The 20,841-nt window shown below is 42.3% G+C and overlaps 1 protein-coding gene across 7 annotated transcripts in view; it reads right to left on the reverse strand.

The window, feature by feature from the left end:
• AKAP9 (A-kinase anchoring protein 9) overlaps nt 1-20,841 on the reverse strand; it is a 409,648-nt gene that overhangs the window by 257,273 nt on the left and 131,534 nt on the right. For all 7 annotated transcript variants that reach the window (XM_033931174.1, XM_033931171.1, XM_033931173.1 and 4 more), the window contains 4 exons: nt 16,170-16,508; nt 6,643-6,867; nt 5,123-5,260; nt 4,532-4,641 (listed from right to left, as the gene is read on the reverse strand). In XM_033931174.1, the coding sequence (XP_033787065.1) occupies nt 4,532-4,641; nt 5,123-5,260; nt 6,643-6,867; nt 16,170-16,508 (812 nt within the window). The remainder of the gene's footprint in view (nt 1-4,531; nt 4,642-5,122; nt 5,261-6,642; nt 6,868-16,169; nt 16,509-20,841) is intronic.

The following is a 20,841-nucleotide window of genomic DNA, read 5'->3' on the forward strand; positions in this document are numbered from 1 at the left end:
TCCGGACATGGCCGAGTATTGCCGAATCGATGTTAATAAGTGTGGAAATGAAGCAGGGGTGATGTAGAGGAGTATGTCATCAGCATAGGCCGAGATTTTAGTCTCAGCGCCTCTATATTTGAACCCTTCAATTAATTTATTATCACGGATCGATATTAGTAGAGGTTCCAGTACCAGATCAAACAGCAGGGGGGATAAAGGGCACCCCTGACGGGTACCACGGGACGGATGGAATGTAGATGATAGCGTTCCATTTATATATGTTCTAGTTGACGGAAATGAGTATAGTAACTTGACCTTCTTAATGAAGTCCGCAGAGAATCCATACCAATCCATGACTCTAAAAAGGAAACCCCATTCGACACGATCAAAGGCCTTCTCTGCATCTAAGCCCACCGCATAAGATCTTGGTGGCGATCCTGAGTTTGTGCAATGATGTGTGAAAATGTTCTCGAGTTGTCTGTGGCGAACCTCCCGGTGATGAAACCACTTTGATCTGTCTTGATTAATTTGGCTATAACTCCTTGCAGCCTATTAGATAGAAGTTTAGCATAAATCTTCGCGTCCACATTTATGAGAGAGAGAGGTCTGTAGTTTGAAACAGAACGTGGATTTTTATCTGGTTTTGGGAGGACTATGATATGAGCTTCAGTAAATGATCCATGTATTTGTCCTGAATCAATGACAGAAAGAAGAAATCGTAGATAGTAAGGGTTAAGTACATCCTGAAATTCTTTATAAAACTCTACAGTGAGCCCGTCAGGCCCGGGGGCCTTATGTGATACCATAGAATCTATCACCTGGGAGAGCTCTGTTAAATTCAAGGGTTCATCTAATTTAATATTATCGTCCTGGGATAATATGGGATGATAGAGGTCGTTCAGGAATTGTGAATCAGGCTCCTTATCGGTCAATTCGGAAGTGTATAACGTTTCGTAGAAGGATTTGAAAGCTTGGGAAATATCTTGGTTGGTGGTTAAAATATCACCATTATCTAGTTCAATGGCAGCAATATTCTTTTTATCTGCTCTTTTTTTAAGATAAGAGGCCAGCAAATGCCCACACTTGTTGTTGTCCGCAAAATATGAGGCAGATTGCTGAAACACCAAGTTGGCAGCTGCTTTACTAAGCGTGGAGTTATAAAGAAAACGAGCCTTCGCCAATCCAATGAGAGTGGTAATGTCCGCTGGATCTCGTTGATGTTTCGTCTCCAATTCCTTGATGTCATTCTCCAACTGCAGTGAGGCTTCCATTTGGGTCTTCTTTGTACTTGCTGCAAGAGATATGATAACTCCCCTAATATAGGCTTTAAAGGCGTCCCAGCAGCTGATCCAGGAAGTATGTTCCGGGGAATTAAAGGTGAAGTATTCCTCAATAGCCTTACGGACGTTTAGTTTGAATTGAGAATCTTGGAGCAAAGAGGAATTAAAGCGCCACTGACGGTGAAGTGGTTGTTGTGTGTTACATTTGATCTGGATTGATATGGCTGCATGATCTGAAACCGATATAGGTAAAATTTCTGCAGAGGTAACTGAGTCGCATAGTGACTTGTTGATTAAAAAGAAATCTATACGTGAATAGGACATGTGAGGATTGGAGTAGAATGTATAATCCCTTGCAGAGCCATGGGTGGATCTCCATATGTCTACTAGGTGGAGGTCTGAGATCATATTATGAAGGGCAAACCACGATTTAGTTTTTTTATATCTGTATTGGGAATTTCTGTCAATATCCGGGTTCAAAACCATATTAAAGTCACCTCCCAATACCAGATGTGAATCAGAGTCCTGCAGAACTGATGAGGCGACTCCATGAAAGAAATCAGGATTGTCCATGTTTGGACCATACAAGTTGAATAAAGTAATCCTCTGCCCTCCATATTCAATGGTGACCTTGACCCATCTACCTTGCAAGTCATGTGAGGAAGAGATGACAGTAAGATCTTGCATATTACGAATCAAGATCATGACACCCCCCTTTTTCTCTATAGCAGGGGATGAAAAGGCAGGCATAGCCCACCCAAGACGTACTTTGTCAGATGCCGCTTTATCCAGATGAGTCTCTTGTAGCATGATGACGTCCGGTTTTTGTTGATCCATGTATAGTAGTATTTTCTTCAGTTTGATTAAGTTGTTCAGCCCTTTAGCATTTAGAGAAATACATTTAAGAGACATGTAAAGTATCTATGTGATTAACAAGAAATATGATTTTGACCTGCTTGAGAGAGACAGCTAGATGATTCACTGTGAATGATCTGCTGCACATCTATGGAGAAAGAGAATTGTTAGCATACTTCATAACCAGCAACTGTGAAGGACCATAATAACTAAGACATGACCTAAAGTCATACAATACAAATCCCATGTGCACTGTGAGAGTGAAAACAGCAGCTAAATAAGGCAAAGCACCCATATGCAGAAACAGTATAAATAATACTTTGAAAGCATGTATATCAGAACTGAATAAACATCTTTGCAACTAGAAAAATTCTAATACATGCAACTAAGCACAATGAACTAATACAGACAGCAAGATATCATAACACAGACATGTTTGATGAAACAGCCGAGCAGCAAGCACAGTCAAACCTGATGAATAGGGGTAGGAGACTGCAGTTCAATGAATGCAGCCAAATCCTCAGGATTAGTGTAATCCTTGGTTTGATTGTGGAGGGTAACTCTCATTCTGGCCGGGTATAGCATACCAAATTTAGCATTCATCTGCTTCAGCTGGGGCTGGTATGAAAGCAGTTTCTTTCTTCGTGCTGCTGTAGACTTACTCAGGTCAGGCAGAAAAAGAATGGTGTCTCCCTCATGTTTTACAGGGGCTCTAATCTTGGCACGCTGCATGACATCCAGGACATGTTGGTATCGAAGGAGCTTAAGGACCACCGGTCTTGGGTAACGGTCATTTGGGTTCTTTGAGGAGGGCACTCTGTGAGCCCTTTCAATTTCAAACTCCCGAGTAAAGGTGAAATCCAACATTTTAGGTATTAATTCCTCCAAATATTTGATTAGGTCACGATCATGAGACCCTTCCTTGAGCCCAAGACAACGAATGTTACAGCGCCGAGATCTGTTATTGCTATCTTCCATCTCTGACTCCAGAAAGGCAATTTTCCTGGTCTGAGCTCTTAGCTCAGCCACGTGCTGTGTGGTGGCATCCATCTTGCTTTCCAGAGAGAGAACACGGGTCTGCAGCTGAGAGAAGTCAGACGTTAGTGTAGTTAGCTTTTCATTTATTTCTTCGGTAGCAGATTTGGTGTCAGTAACTAGATTTTTTAACTCGCGAAGTTCAGCGAGAATTTCGGCGGTACTTCCGGTTTCGGGTCCCGGCAGCGGCACTTTCGAGGGCGACGGGGGATCAGGTTTGTGGCATTTATTTACTTTTTTATCCGCCATTCTCGCCCTGAAAGTTAGCGATTTTAGAAGAAAAAAGGTTAATCTTGCCTGTGCGATTGAAATTTAGCGATTTTACACGCTGGAGCTGTGCTGCAAAGTACGATTTTATGATCGGGTGCAGGAGCTTCACAGTTAAGCTGCCATCACACGTGGGCTCAACAGCGCCCCCCCCCCCCGGGAGCATTTAAAAAAAAAAAAAAAAAAAAGTGCATCCCGATTGGCTGATTAGACAGCTGTAGGACGCCTATAACTGCCTAAAATCGGGACGCACTTTTAGAGAATCAGGCCCTAAGTGTTAAATTCTATAATGTATGCGCCAAAGTAGTTTAGCATGTAACTGCAAGGGGGCAATTATTTGTCAATGCCTTCCTGTGTTAATCCTATTCTCTGTTAATGCTTTCCTGTCCTGTAAATGATTTTATGGGATCTTGTGTTTCCATTTTGTAGGATGAATTTAAAAGAAGATTTTAATAATGATTATGTTAATGTCTTCTTGTATTTGTCTTGTTGAAACGTGTTTAGCATTTCTTAAATATATATGCATGTCATTTTGTAAACCACATAGTTATTATGCGGCATATAAATTTTTAAATAAATAAAATACATGTCAGCGGGCCATGGGTATATCACAATCGGTAGCACACATTGCATGGTACAAACAGGTGTGTCAACTTACAGCAATCATTGATCTGTTGTAAGTGGGTGCACCAACATAGCTTTGTGCTAGTATTCTATAATGGCTTAGGTGTGCCCTGAAATCATTATAGAATTGGTGCTTAGCACACCTCACTGTGGTACCTACATGTTGGTGCTAGGTTATATATAAAATTGCCCCAAATTTGTCTTTCAGTTGGTTCACATTTTAAAGCATTTATAATCACTATTTGAAACAATCACTGGATAAAAATAAAATTAATTTTCTGTCATATAAACCATATGTTATAAAGATGAGCAAATACATTCTTACTGTGACTGGTAGGATACTGACAAAAATAAATCATCCACAGCACTTGTTAAAATACATACTGCACTTAATTAAATTCAAACTAACTTACAGAATAATCTTTTTAGATCAGGGAATGACATTTTTTTGATTAAAGACAATTTGTAGAAGTACACACTGTGCCTACCTTTCTTTGGTGACACTACTTGAAGTCTCCTTAAGTCTTCCATGTACAGATGCTACCACTTCTTCATCAAAGATGTGCTCTTTAGATTCATCTTGATTCTCATTTTTCTCCTGAGTAAGTTTTGGCAAAGGAAGGTATGAGAATAAGGACAAAAATCCTGTCATGCCGGAGTTAATATATTGCTTGTCTTATGCTCTGTTTCACTTTGAAACTAGAGGCTCCTGTTACATACTATTTGTGACTGCAACACTTAACTATAGTTTTAGATTAGATAGCCAGTGTCAAACAAAGATAACAATACAAAACTGAAAAGAATGAGTAAAATCCATGCCCAAGTCTGTTTCAATCAAGTTTGTTATACAGAATAAACAGCTTCTCAGTTCCCTCCAGGTTAACACTATGGCAACATGAATATTTAAGTTTACCTACACAATAATGCTAGGCATTTTAAACCCCACCTTCTTCCTAGTTAGAGGTGCAAGCAAAAGCTGATACCATCAAACACTGTCAGGCTGACATACTAACCAATAAGGAAACACTAAGGACTTAATTATTTACCATAGCACTTAAAGAAGCCAAATGCCATTTTACCTGTGTTTGAGTACTCTTATTCTGTAGATCACAGTACAGTTTCTTGTCACTTACAAAAGTCTTCTTTAATGTTTCTCGTTCTTCCAGTAACATTTTCTCCCTTTCTGTAGGCAGGTTTTCATTGACTACCAAGGTACTCTGAGATAAATATTTCATAAACATTTTGGTCATAATGATAAAATCAAGATCATTTTAACATTTTCAGAATTTCTTTGTTCTATCGGACTCTCAAGTGAAATCATGAGATGTATAAATCAAAATATTTAATCCTAATGGAAGATTAAGTTTATACCTTCACTAATCTTTCTATTAGTCATTGGAGGATTCCATACACTAGGGGGCTCATAATCAAAACAAAAATACATCTATAAACCCACCCAAGTTGGCACTTGGATGACCTAAAAGACAGGTCATCTAAGTGCCGATAATCAAAACATGTTTTTAGATGTATCCAGAGACTTTTTAGGCCTCTGAATCCTGCTGTACGCCCAGTGCAGAAAGAGGCGTTTTTGAAGGAGTGGTTAGGGCAGGAGGTAGGCAGGATGTGGGTCAACCTAGACTTAATCATCCTGCAGGGATAATCGAAAGTTTGACGAAACTGCTTAGACACAACTTATGCATTGTGATTTAGGCAACTTAAAAACATATATAAGTGCCTAAAGATATCCAAAGTGACTGCAGGGACAAAGTAAAGACCTCCACACACTCCCCCTGTGTTCACTTACCCTCTCACACCACCACAAAAATCAGAATAAAAACATATATACCTGCCTCCAGATCATCAGCACCTGGTATAGGAAAGCCTAGTAAAGCTGCACAGAGGTAGCTTAAGTAGTCTGGGGGGTGGGCTAGTGAACCATAGAGAGGAGGACCCAGGCCCATAAAGCCACTCCAACCACTACATCAATGGTGGAAAATGTGAGCCCACCAAAACCTCCTAAAACTGCCATATAGGTGACACCTGCAGCCATAAGGGCTATTGGAGTTGTAGACGGTGGGTATAGTGGGTTTTGAGGGGGCTCACCATTACCTATAAGGGAGTTGTGGTGAGATGTTTATGTGGCACCCTTTTTGTGAAGTTCACAGCAGTGTACTGCAATGTGCCCCACTGCTCTGTTGCCATGTCTGGGTGGTCAGTCCATCATAATGCTGACCCCTCCCACTTCCAAAAAGTTCTTGTTCTGGGCGTTTGGGACTTGGATAAATTTTTGGTCGAGACTGTGGTATAAAGATAGACATAGTGGCGGCCTGGATGTATAGATAGAATATTTTCGCAAAAAAATTATTTTGGACGTAATTTTCGAGAATGGACATTTTGTGCCAACTTTGGGTGACTAACACCCTACGTCTAAATCGGACTTATACGTTTCTTTTGATTATGCCCCTCCACGTCTCTGGAATATGAGGATTCCTACAAGTACTAGTGGGTAGAGGGCAGTAGAGTCACAAATCTGCTAGCTAATGTTGACAATTAAAGCAGTCTCAATCTATGCTTCCCCATCCTTCATACAGTATTTTACCTTGGCAAGCTGAACTTTAAGTATTTCGAGTTCTGCTAATAGTTGCTCCTGATCTTCTCTTTGCCTTTCCATTTGTAACATATGGGCCTGTCTCAAAGCTTCAATTGCCTGTTGGTGCTCCTGTTCCTGCCTCACAAGCTCTTGTCTCATATCTTCAAGATGTTCTTCATAGAGTATGTGCAAATTTGATGTTTCTGAGCTTGATACTATCATCTTCTTAAAGACCTGTAATATTTGAACTAGTATTTAAACAAGGAAATCAACGGCAGATGATATAATTAATTTTATAAAAGTTAACTATTTATTTGTTACAAGGTATACAGAAGGGATATTGAATAAATATGTGCTTCTCATTGAACCACTGTAATCAAACATTTGATATGAAGAAAACTAAATATATCAGGCCATTGTGTTATTGCTATGAGTTGGAGCTCTGCAACTATTTAATACATTTTAAAAAAATCTAATTTCAAAAACATAGAATCAAAAAAGCACAGTTACTTACTGTAACAGGTGTTATCCAGGGACAGCATATGGATGACGTCACCGACGGAGCCTGGATGCGGAAGCCTCGCAAGCAGACTTGCTTGAAGAAACTAGAAGTTTCGAGTCAGCCGCACCGCGCATGCGCGAGTGCCTTTCCGCCCAGCACAGGGCACGTCTCTTCAGTTCAGATAGCTAGCAGAGAAGCCACCCAGGGGAGGTGGGTGGATTGTGAGAATAGCTGCCTGCTGTCCCTGGATAACTCCTGTTACGGTAAGTAACTGTGCTTTATCCCTGGACAAGCAGGCAGCCTATTCTCACATATGGGTGACTTCCAAGCTAACCAGAATGGGATGGTGGGAGCGTTGGCAACTTAGGAGAATAAATTTTGTAATACTCTCTGGCCAAAATGGCCATCCCGTCTGGAGAAAACATCCAGACAATAGTGAGAAGTGAAAGTATGAACCGAGGACCAAGTAGCAGCTTTGCAAATGTCCTCAATAGGTGTAGATCTGAGGAAAGCTACTGAAGCTGCCATTGCTCTGACTTTATGGGCTGTGACTCTTCTGTGTAGGGGTAATCCAGCCTGGACATAGCAGAAGGAGATACAAGCAGCCATCCAGTTGGAGATGGTACGTTTAGATATTGGATGTCCCAAATTGCTTGGATCGAAGGAGACAAAAAGTTGTGGAGCAGTACTGTGTGGTTTGGTGCGTTCCAAATAGAAGGCCAAAGCACATTTACAGTCCAGAGTATGAAGAGCTGATTCTACAGGATGAGAATGAGGCTTAGGAAAGAATACTGGAAGAACAATGGATTGGTTGAGATGAAATTCTGACACCACTTTAGGGAGGAATTTAGGATGAGTACAGAGGACCACCTTGTCATGATGGAACACAGTGAAAGGTGGATCAGCAACTAAAGCTTGCAGCTCACTAACTCTTCGAACAGAAGTGAGAGCAATGAGAAACACCATTTTCGAAGTGAGATATTTCAGATGAGCCGTAGACATTGGCTCAAATAGAGGCTTCATCAATTGAGTAAGAACAACACTGAGGTCCCAAACAACTGGAGGCGGTTTAAGAGGGAGTTTGACATTAAAGTCCTTTCATGAATCTGGAAACCACCAGATGAGCAGAGAGGGGTTTCCCTTCAATAGGCTGATGGAAAGCCGCAATTGCACTGAGATAGACTCGGATCGATGTAGATTTCAGGCCAGAGGTGGATAAGTGCAAAAGGTAATCTAAAACAAGATAAGGAGGAATGTTGAGGCTCCTTATCGTGAGAAAAACACCACGTAGAAAATCTAGTCCATTTTTGGTGATAGCATTGTCTAGTGCTAGGCTTCCTAGAAGCTTCTAAAATGTCTCTGACAGGTTGAGAAAACTGAAGAGGAGTTATGCTGAGAGGTACCAAGATCTCCGACTCTGTGTAAGCAGAGATGGAAAAACTGCTAGAAGATTTGGCTCCCTGCTGCTGAATTGAAGTAGAAGGGAGTACCAAGGTTTCCTCGGCCACCGAGGAGCAATCAGAATCATGGTGGCATGTTCGTTCTTCAACTTGACAAGAGTCTTGAGAATGAGAGGGAATGGAGGGAATGCATACAGAAGAGATTCGTCCATTCCAAAAGAAAAGCATCTGCCTCGATGCGATGAGGAGAATATATCCTGAAGCAGAACTGAGGTAGTTTGTGGAGCTGCAAAGAGATCTGAGGTGTTCCCCATTGTGAAAAAATGTGATGAAGAGTTGAGGAATGGAGTGTCCATTCGTGAGGTTGCAAAAAATGACTCAAGTTGTCCGCCAAGCAATTTTTCGCCTCTTGGATGTAGACAGCTTTGAGGAAGGTGTTGTGGCGGATTGCACAGTCCAAAACCTTCAGAGCTTCTTGACAAAGGGAGGAAGATCCCGTCCCTCCCTGTTTGTTGACATAATACATGGCGACTTGGTTGTTTGTCCGAATGAGAACTACCTGGTCATGGAGAAGATGTTGAAAAGCTGAGAGAGCCTTGAATATCGCTCTGAGTTCCAACAGATTGATATGACACTGACAATCCATACTGGTCCAGTGGCCTTGAGTACGGAGACTATCGAGATGAGCGCCACAAGCGTAGGTCGAGGAATCTGTTGTGAGGACCTTCTGATGGGGGGGGGGGGCGTTTGAAAGAGCAAGCCTCTGGAGAGATTGGAGGAGAGCATCCACCAGCGGAGAGACTGTCTCAATGAAGGAGTGACTGTTATGTATCGAGAAAGTGGGTCACAAACCTGCGTCCACTGAGATGTCAGGGTCCACTGAGGAATTCTGAGGTGAAGTCTGGCAAAAGGAGTCATGTGTACTGTGGAGGCCATGTGACCCAGAAGTACCATCATGTGTCTCGCTGAGATGGAGCGGGAAGACAATGTATGACAGAGCTGAAGGAGAGCATCCAGACGTTGTTGTGGGAGGAATGCTCTGAGTTGGATAGTGTCCAGAACAGCTCTGATGAATTGTAGATTCTGAGAGGGTTGAAGTTGTGATTTGGGAATGTTGATTTCGAATCCCAAACTTTGTAGGAACCACGTAGTCCGTTGGGTCGCTACAATAACCCCCTGAGATGTTGAATCTTTGATGAGCCAGTCGCTCAGGCAGGGAAAATCCTGAAGACCATGGTTCCTTAGAGCTGCTGCTGCTACCACTACCAGGCACTTGGTGAACACTCTGGGAGAGGAAGCCAGACCAAAGGGCAGCACTCTGTATTGATAATGCAGATTCCCCACCTGAAATCTGAGATATTGACGGGAGGCCGGATGGATGGGACTATGAGTGTAGGCCTCCTTGAGAGCCAGAGAGCATAACCAGTCGTTCTGATCTAGAAGGGGATAAAGGGATGCTAGGGACAACATTCAAAATTTTTCTTTGACTAAAAATTTGTTGAGAGCACTGAGATCCAGAATGGGTCGCAGATCGCCAGTCTTCTTCGGAACAAGGAAGTAACGGAAGTAAAACCCCCCTGTTCTGCTGTTCCAGAGGAACTGGCTCGATGGCATGGAGATGAAGCAGAGCTTGAGCTTCCTGAAGAAGAAGGGCGGTCTGGGATGGACTGGAAGGATACTCTCTTGGAGGAAGCTCTGGTGGAACCTGAGTAAATAAAGAGAGTATCCTTCCCTGATGATTGATAGCACCCAGAGGTCGGATGTGATTGTCTCCCATCGGTGGTAAAAATGATGGAGATGACCTCCAATTAGGGGAAGATAGGTCAGAGACAGAAGAGCGGAGGTTATGCTCTGTTTTAAACAGTCAAAAAGGCTGTGTAGCCTTAGGCAGCAGAAGGTTGAGATTTCTGTTGCTTCTGATTCTGCTGTTTCTTGAGAGGAGGACGAGTGTAAGGAACTGCTCTCGGAGCAAAACGCCTCTGGTAAATAAGAGGAGGACGTGCAGGCTTGGCAGGAGCTGGCTTGGGCTTTGGCCTGACAATAGAAGCAAAGGAAAATTTCTTGGTGGCTGCCTCAATAGATTCATCAAAGCGGTCATTGCCTACACAAGGAATATTAGCTAAGCGGTCCTGAAGATTAGGATCCATGTCAATGGTACGAAGCCAGGCTAGGCAGCGCATTGCTACAGAACAAGCAGCCGCCCAGGCAGACAACTCAAACGCATCATAAGAAGACTGAAGGGGATGTAATCTGAGTTGTGACAGAATAGCTATGACTTCTTGAAATTCGAAGTGCTTTTGAGTATCAAAATAACTAAGAAATTTAGGTAGGAGATCAATGAGGAACTTGAAATAAGTGACAAAATGGAAATTGTAATTTAGGACTTTAGAGGACATCATGGCATTCTGCTAAAGGCGACGTCCAAATTTGTCCATAGTTTTCCCTTCCCTTCCAGGAGGAACGGTAGCATAAACCTTGGAAGGATGGAATCTTTTCAAGGAGGATTCCACTAGTAAGGATTGGTGAGATAACTGCGAATTCTTAAATTCTTTGCAATGTAGAGTTTTATACCTGGAGTCCAATTTGCCTAGAACAGCAGGGATGATATAAGGAGTCACCAGGCATCGTGTAAAAGTTTGAGGCAAAAGCTTGTGAAGAGGAAGCTTAACTGCCACTGCAGGAGGTTGAGGAAGATGCATGACTTCGAGATACTCCTTAGAGTATTTAGAACCAGCATCCAATTGAAGATCCATGTCAATAGCCATCTGACGAAGAAAAGAAAAGAAAGACAGCTGATCCGCCAATGCCTTGCCTCGCTTCGAGAAGGACTCAAGGTCGTCGAGGCAGCCTGGGTCAAAGATGAAGCTTCGGCAGGAAAATAGGTATCGAAAGAAAAAGAAGTCTTGGACAAAGCAATCAAAACCGCTGAGTCCTCGAGGTTTGGAAGTGGAGACCTCGATCAAGGAGTCAGTGATCTAGTAGAGCTGGAAGGTGGAGATCGAGGCTTAGTTGAAGAAGGACGCGCCTTGAAAAAGAGCTATGTCTGGAAGTGTGCCTCGAGGAAGGCCTCGATCGTTGATGAGAGTGGTGCTTGGAAGCAGATCTCGAAAATCGAGGAGACTTCGCCCCGGAGATGGAAGCAGTCGATGCCACCAAGGAATGGATGGGGCTAGAAGCTGTGGCTCGAAGCTCAAGAGGCTTGATGGAGGAACCTCGAGGCACTCCCAAAGACTCTGCTCCTTGTATGGAGTGTGAGGATTCCTGTCGATGCACTTGCAAAGAATCTGCTCCTTGCTTTACGTGCATAGATGCCAGACCAGACACTCGCAGAGACTCTGCTCCCTGCATAGAGTGTGTAGTCTCAGTCTGAGGCATAGGAGTAGGACTTGGGTATGATCGTATATGATGGTCTTAAGGTGGCCAAATAGGTAGAAAAGGTGATGGCAAAAGCCATTAGGATTCTTGGGTGTACAAAGGAATGGTCAGCAAGAAAAAGGATGTGATAATATCTCTGTATGGCTTTGGTAAGACCTCATTTAGAATGGAGTGCCTTGTACAGATATAAACAGAATAGAGTCAATCCAGAGCATAGGTCAGATGGGGACAAATTTTAAAACTTCATTATATACTTTGGAACAAAGGCAGGAGAAGATAACTATTATAGAGACATTTAAATATCTTTTTGGCATAAATGCACAGGAGACAAGTCTCTTTAAAACAAAAGGAAACTCTGGAATGAGAAGGCACAGGATAAAGGGGAGAGACTCAGCAGTAACCTAAAGAAGTGCTTCATAGGAAGGATGATGAATACATGAAATAGCTACTCAATGGAGGTAGTGGAGATAAAGACTGCATATGAATTCAAGAACACAGGATCTCAAAGGGATAATAGATGGTATGGATAAACAGACTGGATAAGTCCATATGGTCTTCATCTGCCTTGATTTTTACTGTTTCTATGTCATCTTGGATAGGGGAAAAAGGGGAGTTACTGGAAACAGGTTACAAATGAAAAATTAAAATAAAATCACATGGGTCGTTAGTGTGGCTCATTGTAGCTATTTATCATTAAAAAGACTATTTTTGGCAAGTCAAAATACACATCTACTATGTGTTTTACCCCAATATAAAATTTCTATACCTTGAAGGCGTATTTGCAATGCACCACGAGGAAACAGAAGATGCTACCTTCTCAGAATACTACTATTATTTATTATTGCTATAGCACTGAAAGGCATACGCAGCACTAGAGAGGCAAGAAAGACAGTGAAGGCGACCTCATGTGATCAATTACTTTATTATATCTATTTGGACTCGACACATACATGTTTTGGCCCTATGGCCTGCTTCAGGAGTCTGAATGATATTTTTGTGAAAGAAATTGAAAAGTATCAACTGAATATTGTCTTTTTATAATGTCCTTGGAATTGAAACATTAAAGAGAAAAAAAGCCCGTTAAACAGCAGACAAACCTGATTTGCAGAGCATATGCTTTTTTCTCTTTAGTGTTTAAATACCAAGGACATTGTTAAAAAGGCAATATTCAGTTGATATTTTTCAATTTCTTTCACAAAAATATCATTCAGACTCCTGAAGCAGGCCATAGCGCTGAAACATAAGAACATAAGAATAGCCTTACTGGATCAGACCAAACATAGAAACATGATCGCAGATAAAGGCCAAATGGCTCATCTAGTCTGTCCATCTGCAGTAACCATTATCTCTTTCTCTCTATCAGAGATCCCACATGCCTATCCCAGGAACCTCTTAAATTCAGACACAGTCTCTGTTTCCACCACCTCTTCCAAGAGACTGTTCCACGCATCTACCACCCTTTCTGTAAAAAACATTTCCTCAGATTACTCCGGAGCCTATCACCTCGTAACTTCATCTTATGCCCTTTCATTGAAGAGTTTCCTTTCAAATGAAAGAGACTTGACTCATGCACATTTATATTACATAGGTATTTAAACATCTCTATCATATCTCTCCTCTTCTGCCTTTCCTCCAAAGTATACAGATTGAGATCTTAAAGTCTGTTCCTATACGCCTTATCACGAAGACCAAACACCATTTTAGTAGCCTTCCTCTGGACCAACTCCATCCTTTTTATATCTTTTTGAAGGTGCAGCCTCCAGAATTGTACACGAAATTGTAATGCTTATAAATATTACTTTTCTGTAAGACTATTTCTATAATATATTCTTTATATAATCACCCCTGGCTGTGCTTCTTATTTGATTCTATCCCTAATGAAACTTCTGTGAAGGAACTGAACCTGGGACCTGGCGTTTGTCAGTACGCCACCCCTACCACCTAATATTGTGGGGGCCACTTTCAAACTGACAACGATATTCTAAATGAAGTCTCACCAGAGTATTATACAGAGGCATCAATACCTCCTTTTTTCTACTGGTCATACCTCTCCCTATGCAACCTAGCATCCTTCTAACTTTTGCCGTCACCTTTTCAACCTGTTTGGCCACCTTAAGATCACCACATACAATCACACCAAGTCCTGCTCTTCCTTTGTGCACATAAGTTCTTCACTCCTTAAACAGTACCGTTCCCTCTGGTTTTTGAAGCCCAAATGCATGACCTTGCATTTCTTAGCAATAAATTTTAACTGCCAAATTTCAGACCATTCATCAAGCTTCACCAGGTCTTTCTTCATGTTATTCACACCATCCGGCATGTCTACTCTATTGAAGATTTTGGTATCATCTGCAAAGAGGCAAGGTTCATCAAGCCCAATAACCCATTCTCATGGTGGCCAATCCGGGTCATAGTACCTGGCCAAAACCCAAAGAGTAGCAACATTCCATGCTACCAATTCCAGGGCAAGCAGTACCTTGCCCCATGTCTTTCTCAATAACAGACTATGAACTTTTCCTCCAGGAAATTGTCCAAACCTTTCTTAAAACCAGCTATGCTATCCGCTCTTACTACAACTTCTGGCAATGCATTCCAGAGCTTAACTATTCTCTGAGTGAAAATTTTTTTTCCAACTATTGGTTTTAAAAGTATTTCCCTGTAACTTCATTGAGTGTCCCCTATTCTTTGTAATTTTTGATGGAGTGAAAAATCGATCCACTTGTACCCATTCTACTCCACTCAGGATTTTGTAGACTTCAGTCGTATCTCCCCTCAGCCATCTCTTTTCCAAGCTGAAGAGCTCTAACCTTTTTAGTCTTTCGTCATACGAGAGGAGTTCCATCCCCTTTATCATCTTAGTCATTCTTCTTTGAACCTTTTCTAGTGCCGCTATATCTTTCTTGACATAAGGAGACCAGAACTGAACGCAATACTCCAGGTAAGGTTGCACCATGGAGCGTTAAAGGTGCATTATAACATTCTTAGTCTTGTTAAACATCTCTTTTTTAATAATTCCTAGCATCTTGTTTGCTTTTTTGACCGCTGCCACGCATTGAGCGGAAGGTTTCATCATATTGTCTATAATGATACCCAGATCCTTTTCTTGGGCGATAACCCCCAAGGTAGACCCTAACATTTGATAACTGTGATTTGGGTTATTCCCAATGTGCATCACTTTGCATTTGTCCACATTAAATTTCATCTGCCACTTGGACGCCCAGTCTTCTAATTTCCAAAGGTCTGCCTGCAAATTTTCACAATCTGCATACATTTTAACAACTTTAAACAGTTTAGTGTCATCTGCAAATTTAATCACCTCATTCATCATTCCAATTTCCAGATCATTTATAAATAAGTTAAATAGCACCGGTCCCAGTACAGATCCCTGCGGCACCCCACTATTTACTCTCCTCCTTTAACCCTACCCTCTGTTTTCTATCTGATAACTAATTCCTAATCCATAACCGAACTTTGCCTCCTATCCCATGACTCTTTCATTTTCTCAGGAGCCTTTCTGAAAATCTAGATACACTACATCAACCAGCTCACCTTTATCCACATATTTATTCACATCTTCAAAGAAGTCAAGCAAATTGGTGAGGCAAGATCTCCCTCGGCTGAACCCGTGTTAACTCTATCTCATTAAATCATGTTTGTCTACATGTTCCATAATTTTATTTTTTTTATAAATCAGTGTAATATTGGCTACTCTCCAATCTTCAGGTACTACAGACAATTTTAGTGATAGGTTACAGATCACTAATAGCAGGTATATGTCGAGTCCAAATAGATATAATAAAGAAATTGAGCACCTGAGGTCACGTTCACTGTCATATTTGCAATACATACATCAGAAGAAAGGGTCTGTTTTATTATGAAAGCCCATGTATTACAATATCTTTAAAAGTTACTACATGGTCACACATATGAGAATCCAAAACAGTTACAAATCTATTTTAGCTGTCACAATGATGGGCTAGGCTATAAAAATAGGGGAGGGGAACACCGCTGAAAGGACAGGGAAAAGGAAAATCCAAGATACTTGCAAATAAATATTCATAACACCACAGTATAATAAAGGTTGGTTTCAGTTGAGCTGGAAACCCTATGGAATGAGAACAAAAAATAAATAAAATGATCACTTGTTTACTCCAGGACCAATATCCATAAACCTTATTTTTCAGCCTATTTGATATGAGCAAATCACCTTTTAAACCTCAAAAGCCTAGGGATTTTTCAGAGAGAAGGTTTATACTTACTGTTTTGTTCAAAAGGTACTCCTTGTCCTTGGAACACAACTCTGCTGAATTTTCAATGTTTTGGTCACTATGGCTCAGCAACTGCTCAGGATGTGCTTCATTTGACTGAAATACTGTTTGCTCCACAAGATGTTCAACACCTCCTATTTCACAGAGTTGTTCCTCATATAACACATATTTATCTGGAGTTTTCTTAAGTACTCTCTCATGTAGTTTATGAATATCTTTCTTATTTTCTTGGCCGTCTTCATTCTTTCCGTCTTCAATATCTTTCTTCTGCCTAGCTATCCTAGCCAGCTCAGTTTGTTGAGCAAATGCAATTGACAACTCCACTATTACCTGAACAACAAAAAAAAAGATTTAGCACATTTTCTGTTTAATAGCAGAGTAACAGACAACAGTGGAGGTTTGAGAACAGTGGTGTGCAATTTTATTCAACAAATCATAGTCTTGTGCGGTGGCTCGACACGCATGTGTTTCGGCCAATATGGCCTGCTTCAGGAGCCTAAAATACATACATAGACAATAAATATGTTCTCGAACCTCTACTGTTGTCTGTTGGTTTGGATTGTGTATGTGGAGGTTTCTCTCCTGGTTTCTTCTAATAGAAGAGTAACCAATATTAATGGAAGATTAAATTCTTACCTGGATAATCTTCTTTCTGTTAATCTCTTCCAGAGTCCATGGTAATCAATCTGTTCCCGCAAACTGGACTCGCAGAAGTGAAACAACTCACTGCTTTGAGCACCTCCCACATAGAGGTAGAGCCTAGCATCCTTCCCTAGTTACGTCCCAAAGCAATCAAGCTCCACTGGAATAGAATACCAAGAAGGAGGGGCACGGAGATATTCCCTGCAAGCATTACAAAAGTCTGGTCTGCTCTGTAACTCAGAAAACAAGAATTAAAACAAAAGTACATAGCAATGTAAAACAACCATAGAGAAACAACCTGCTGTGTGCAAAGAGCACTAATTTCAAGGGGGCCAAAGAATACACGTACATAAGTAGGTCATCCTTGTGCTTTGATCTCTGACTGACAGAAGAAGAACTCCAGACCTGGAATCTAGAAATATCCAAGGCAGAAAAACTGGTGAAACTGAATACACTGAGGTGGGCTGTATGTACTCTGGAGGAGATTAACAGAAAGAAGATTTTCCTGGTAAGAACCTAATCTTTCATTCTGTTACATCTACTTTGGAGTCTATACGTATGGTGACATACGAAATCAATGGCTGACGTCTAGGGAAGGATAGAAGAGCCTGCCCCACAAGACTGAAGACCCAAGGGCAACGTCCTTACAAGCCACCATATCCACTTTGTAAAACCTGAAGTTGGTATGCAGAGTAGACCAAGTAGCTGCTCTACAGTTTGCAGGAGGAACTGTCCGAGACTCCTCCCAGGAAGATGTGACACTCCTAGTCGAGTGCGCCTTAAGAGAAACTGATGGCTGCCTACCACAGGCAATGTAAGCCAAGGAGATGGCTATGTGGATCCATCAAGCTGGCCTTGGGTGCCAGCCCGTCACACCGGGACTGACTTGTTAGCAAGAACAGATGGTCAGAAAGATGAAAGTCATTGATCTTTTCCAAGTACTGAAGCAAAACCCGATGCACGTCCTGTTTCTTCAATATCCTATCCTGCCTGTCTGACCCCGTAGAGTGAAAGGTAGGCAGACGAACCTCCTGGTTGATGTGGAAGCCTGATACCACATTCGGCAGAAAGGAGGGAACAGCTCAAAGAGTGACGCCCTCTCCTGTGATCCTAAGGAAGGGCTCTCTACAGTAAAGAGCCTGAGGTTCTGAGATTCGCCTTACCGAAATAATCACCACCAGAAACACAGTCTTTACTGTGAGGTCCAAAAGGGAAGTGTCCTTAAATGGCTCATATGGGGCTTTAGTGAGGCCCTTCAAAACAACAGAAAGTGATGCCTCAGTGGAGGCCTCAACCAGAGTGCACCTCTCAGGAATATGATCACATCCTGATGAGCTGTCAGCAAAACTTTGTGATTTTGTGCTAGGAAGCAGGAAAATCCGGCCACCTGCAGCTTGAGGGAGGCCACTGCAAGGTCTTTGCCCAGTCTGGCCTGAAGGAAAGCCAGAATAAATGAGATGGGAGCCTGAAGCGGTTCCACGCAATCTCGTGCACAGCACTGCTGAAAGGCTTTCCAAGCTTTTGCAAAGGTTATCATAGTAGACCAGAACAGAGTGATAACTACCATGTCTGAATATCCTTTGTGAACTAAGGCTATGCACTCAAGAGCCATGCCATAAGACCAAAGCGCCCTGGGCTCTCCATGGGGACTGGCCCCTGACTGAGAAGCACACGATGAAGTGGCAGGTTGAGGCTTTTGTCCTACTGGAGCCAAACCAGGTTCGCATACCACGGCCATTGAAGCCAGTCTAGAGCTACTAGTATCATGAGGCCGGGATGGGTTGCAATTTGGTGGGCAACTCAGCCCACCATGGGCCAAGGGGGAAGATGTAAAGGAGACCATCGCGCAGCCAAGACTGGACTAACACATTCAACCCTGAGCTTCCTGGTTCTACTCTTCGACTGAAGAGTGATTCACTTTTGAGCTTTTGACAGAAGCCATCAAATCCATTACTGGCCTGCCCCAGCAGTGCACAATGAGACTGAATGCCCTTTGGGAAAGTGACCATTCCCCCGAGTTCAGAAACTGTCAATTCAGAAAGTTGGCCTAAATATTTTCCACATTGGCTAAGTGGGCAGTGACATGAGCCTGAAGGTGGGTCTCTGCCCATTTGAAGAGCATCTGAGCCTCCAGGTGTAAGGGAGCACTTCTGGTGCCTCCCTGTGTGTTCACATATGCCATGCTGTGGCGTTGTCAGAGAACACTATTACACAGCCTTTCCCTCCAAGACCACTTCTAGAACCCTCAATGCTAGCTGGATGATTTCGAGCTCTAGACAGTTTATGGACAATCCCTTCTGAAGGGGAGTCCACTGGCCATGAATTAAGTGGTTCCCATAATGGGCCCCCCAGGTGAACAGGCTGGCAACGGTGGTGAGAATCACCCACTCTGAGATCTAGAGACACTCCCTTTGACAAGGATGCATCCCAAAGCCACCATCGAAGCTCACTCTCATGGCCCCTGTCTAAGGAAGTTGCGTCTGAAAAGGATGCTTCTGCTGGGACCATCAAGATAGGGAACCATCAAGATAGGGGACAACCTCCAGGGTCACTGCCATGAAGCCTAACACCTGAAAATAATGCCATGCAGTAGAAGTCTGCATCACCAAGAGAGACAGAATTTGTCCTTGGAGCTTCTGTTTGTATGGCTCGGAAAGAAAAACACAGCCCAGGGCTGTGTTGAAAAGAATGCCCAGATACTCCAGATTCTGAGTTGGTCCCAGATGGCTCTTCTTGAACTTGGCAATCCAGCCCAAACTCTAGAGCATGTAGGGATGTACTTGGATCCCTGTCTTCTGGAGATGAGCTGCCACAACCACCATAATCTTGGTGAAGAAGTAGGGGGTTGTTGCTAGTCCAAACAGAAGAGCCACAAACTAGAAATGTTGATTAGGAATATGCAGATATGCTTTTGTGAGGTCCAAAATTATCCCGGTGCCACTGCTACAATGATCAAATGGGCCGTCTCCATGTGAAAATGAGGGACTGTTAGAAAAGCATTTATTACTTTGAGATCCAAAATGGGTCTCCAGTCTACTGTGCCTTTTTTGGACAAAATGAAGTATCTGCCTGAGCCTGAGTTTCATTGGGAACAGGTTCTATGGCCCGAATGTCCAGAAGTGTTTGAAGCATAGCTTGGACCTCTGCCTCTTTCTCCAGCTGGAGAATCGATGAACAAATCCTTAGGAAGGCCATAAAACTTGATGTTTTGACCCTCTCCAATATCCAGAGCAAGCACTGTTACCATTTGGATCTTCTTATCTTTGTAAACTTGGATTTAAGCTCTGACAGAAATTAAATTGAAAAAAAGAGAACGACTGTATATGGTGGATGTTGAAATGCGTGTTTGCTTGACAATTTATCAAGCCACACTTTGAGTCCATCACATTGATTAGCAATTCTAACTACTTTAGTTTCACCATAGTTACAATTACCTATACATAGCTTAAAGAACGTTAAATAAATAACTCTCAAATTTAATTTTTTTGATAGTTTTGCAATTTTATAATTTCAATTATAATATGCCATGAAAAACATTTGCTCCGTTTAGTGTGCCACAAAAAACATTTGCTCCATTAGTATGCCAGAGCTAAAGAAGTTTGAGAGATACTGAGTTAGATGAAGGTGCCTGCTTGTCAGCTTTTGTGTACAGCTGGAAAGGACTTTCTGCCTCGGATACTTCTAAAGACTCCTCCAAATCAAGAAATCTTTGGGCTGCCAGTTGGACCGACCCAGATAAACCTCCACCTCCACATAACCTCAAAGCGTGATGGGGTGAGCAACTACGCAGTGTTCTTACACAGGATGCCTACAGCCTATGCTCAAGCCACTTGAAACTCAGAAAGCTAGTTGCTCCCAGAGGAATGGACCTAAAATGGATCCTAAACAGGCTGGCTCCCCAGGTCCACCCAAAAGCTTGCCCTGTGGAGTTGCAGTCCAGTTCCGTGAAATCTGCTTCCTTTCGCAGACAGAGAATCCCCAAGTAAGGGGTCTCAGGGCATCGCAGTCTCAGCAAAATGAA

Source organism: Geotrypetes seraphini, chromosome 2 (assembly GCF_902459505.1).
Source record: "Geotrypetes seraphini chromosome 2, aGeoSer1.1, whole genome shotgun sequence".
NCBI classification, from domain to species: domain Eukaryota; kingdom Metazoa; phylum Chordata; class Amphibia; order Gymnophiona; family Dermophiidae; genus Geotrypetes; species Geotrypetes seraphini.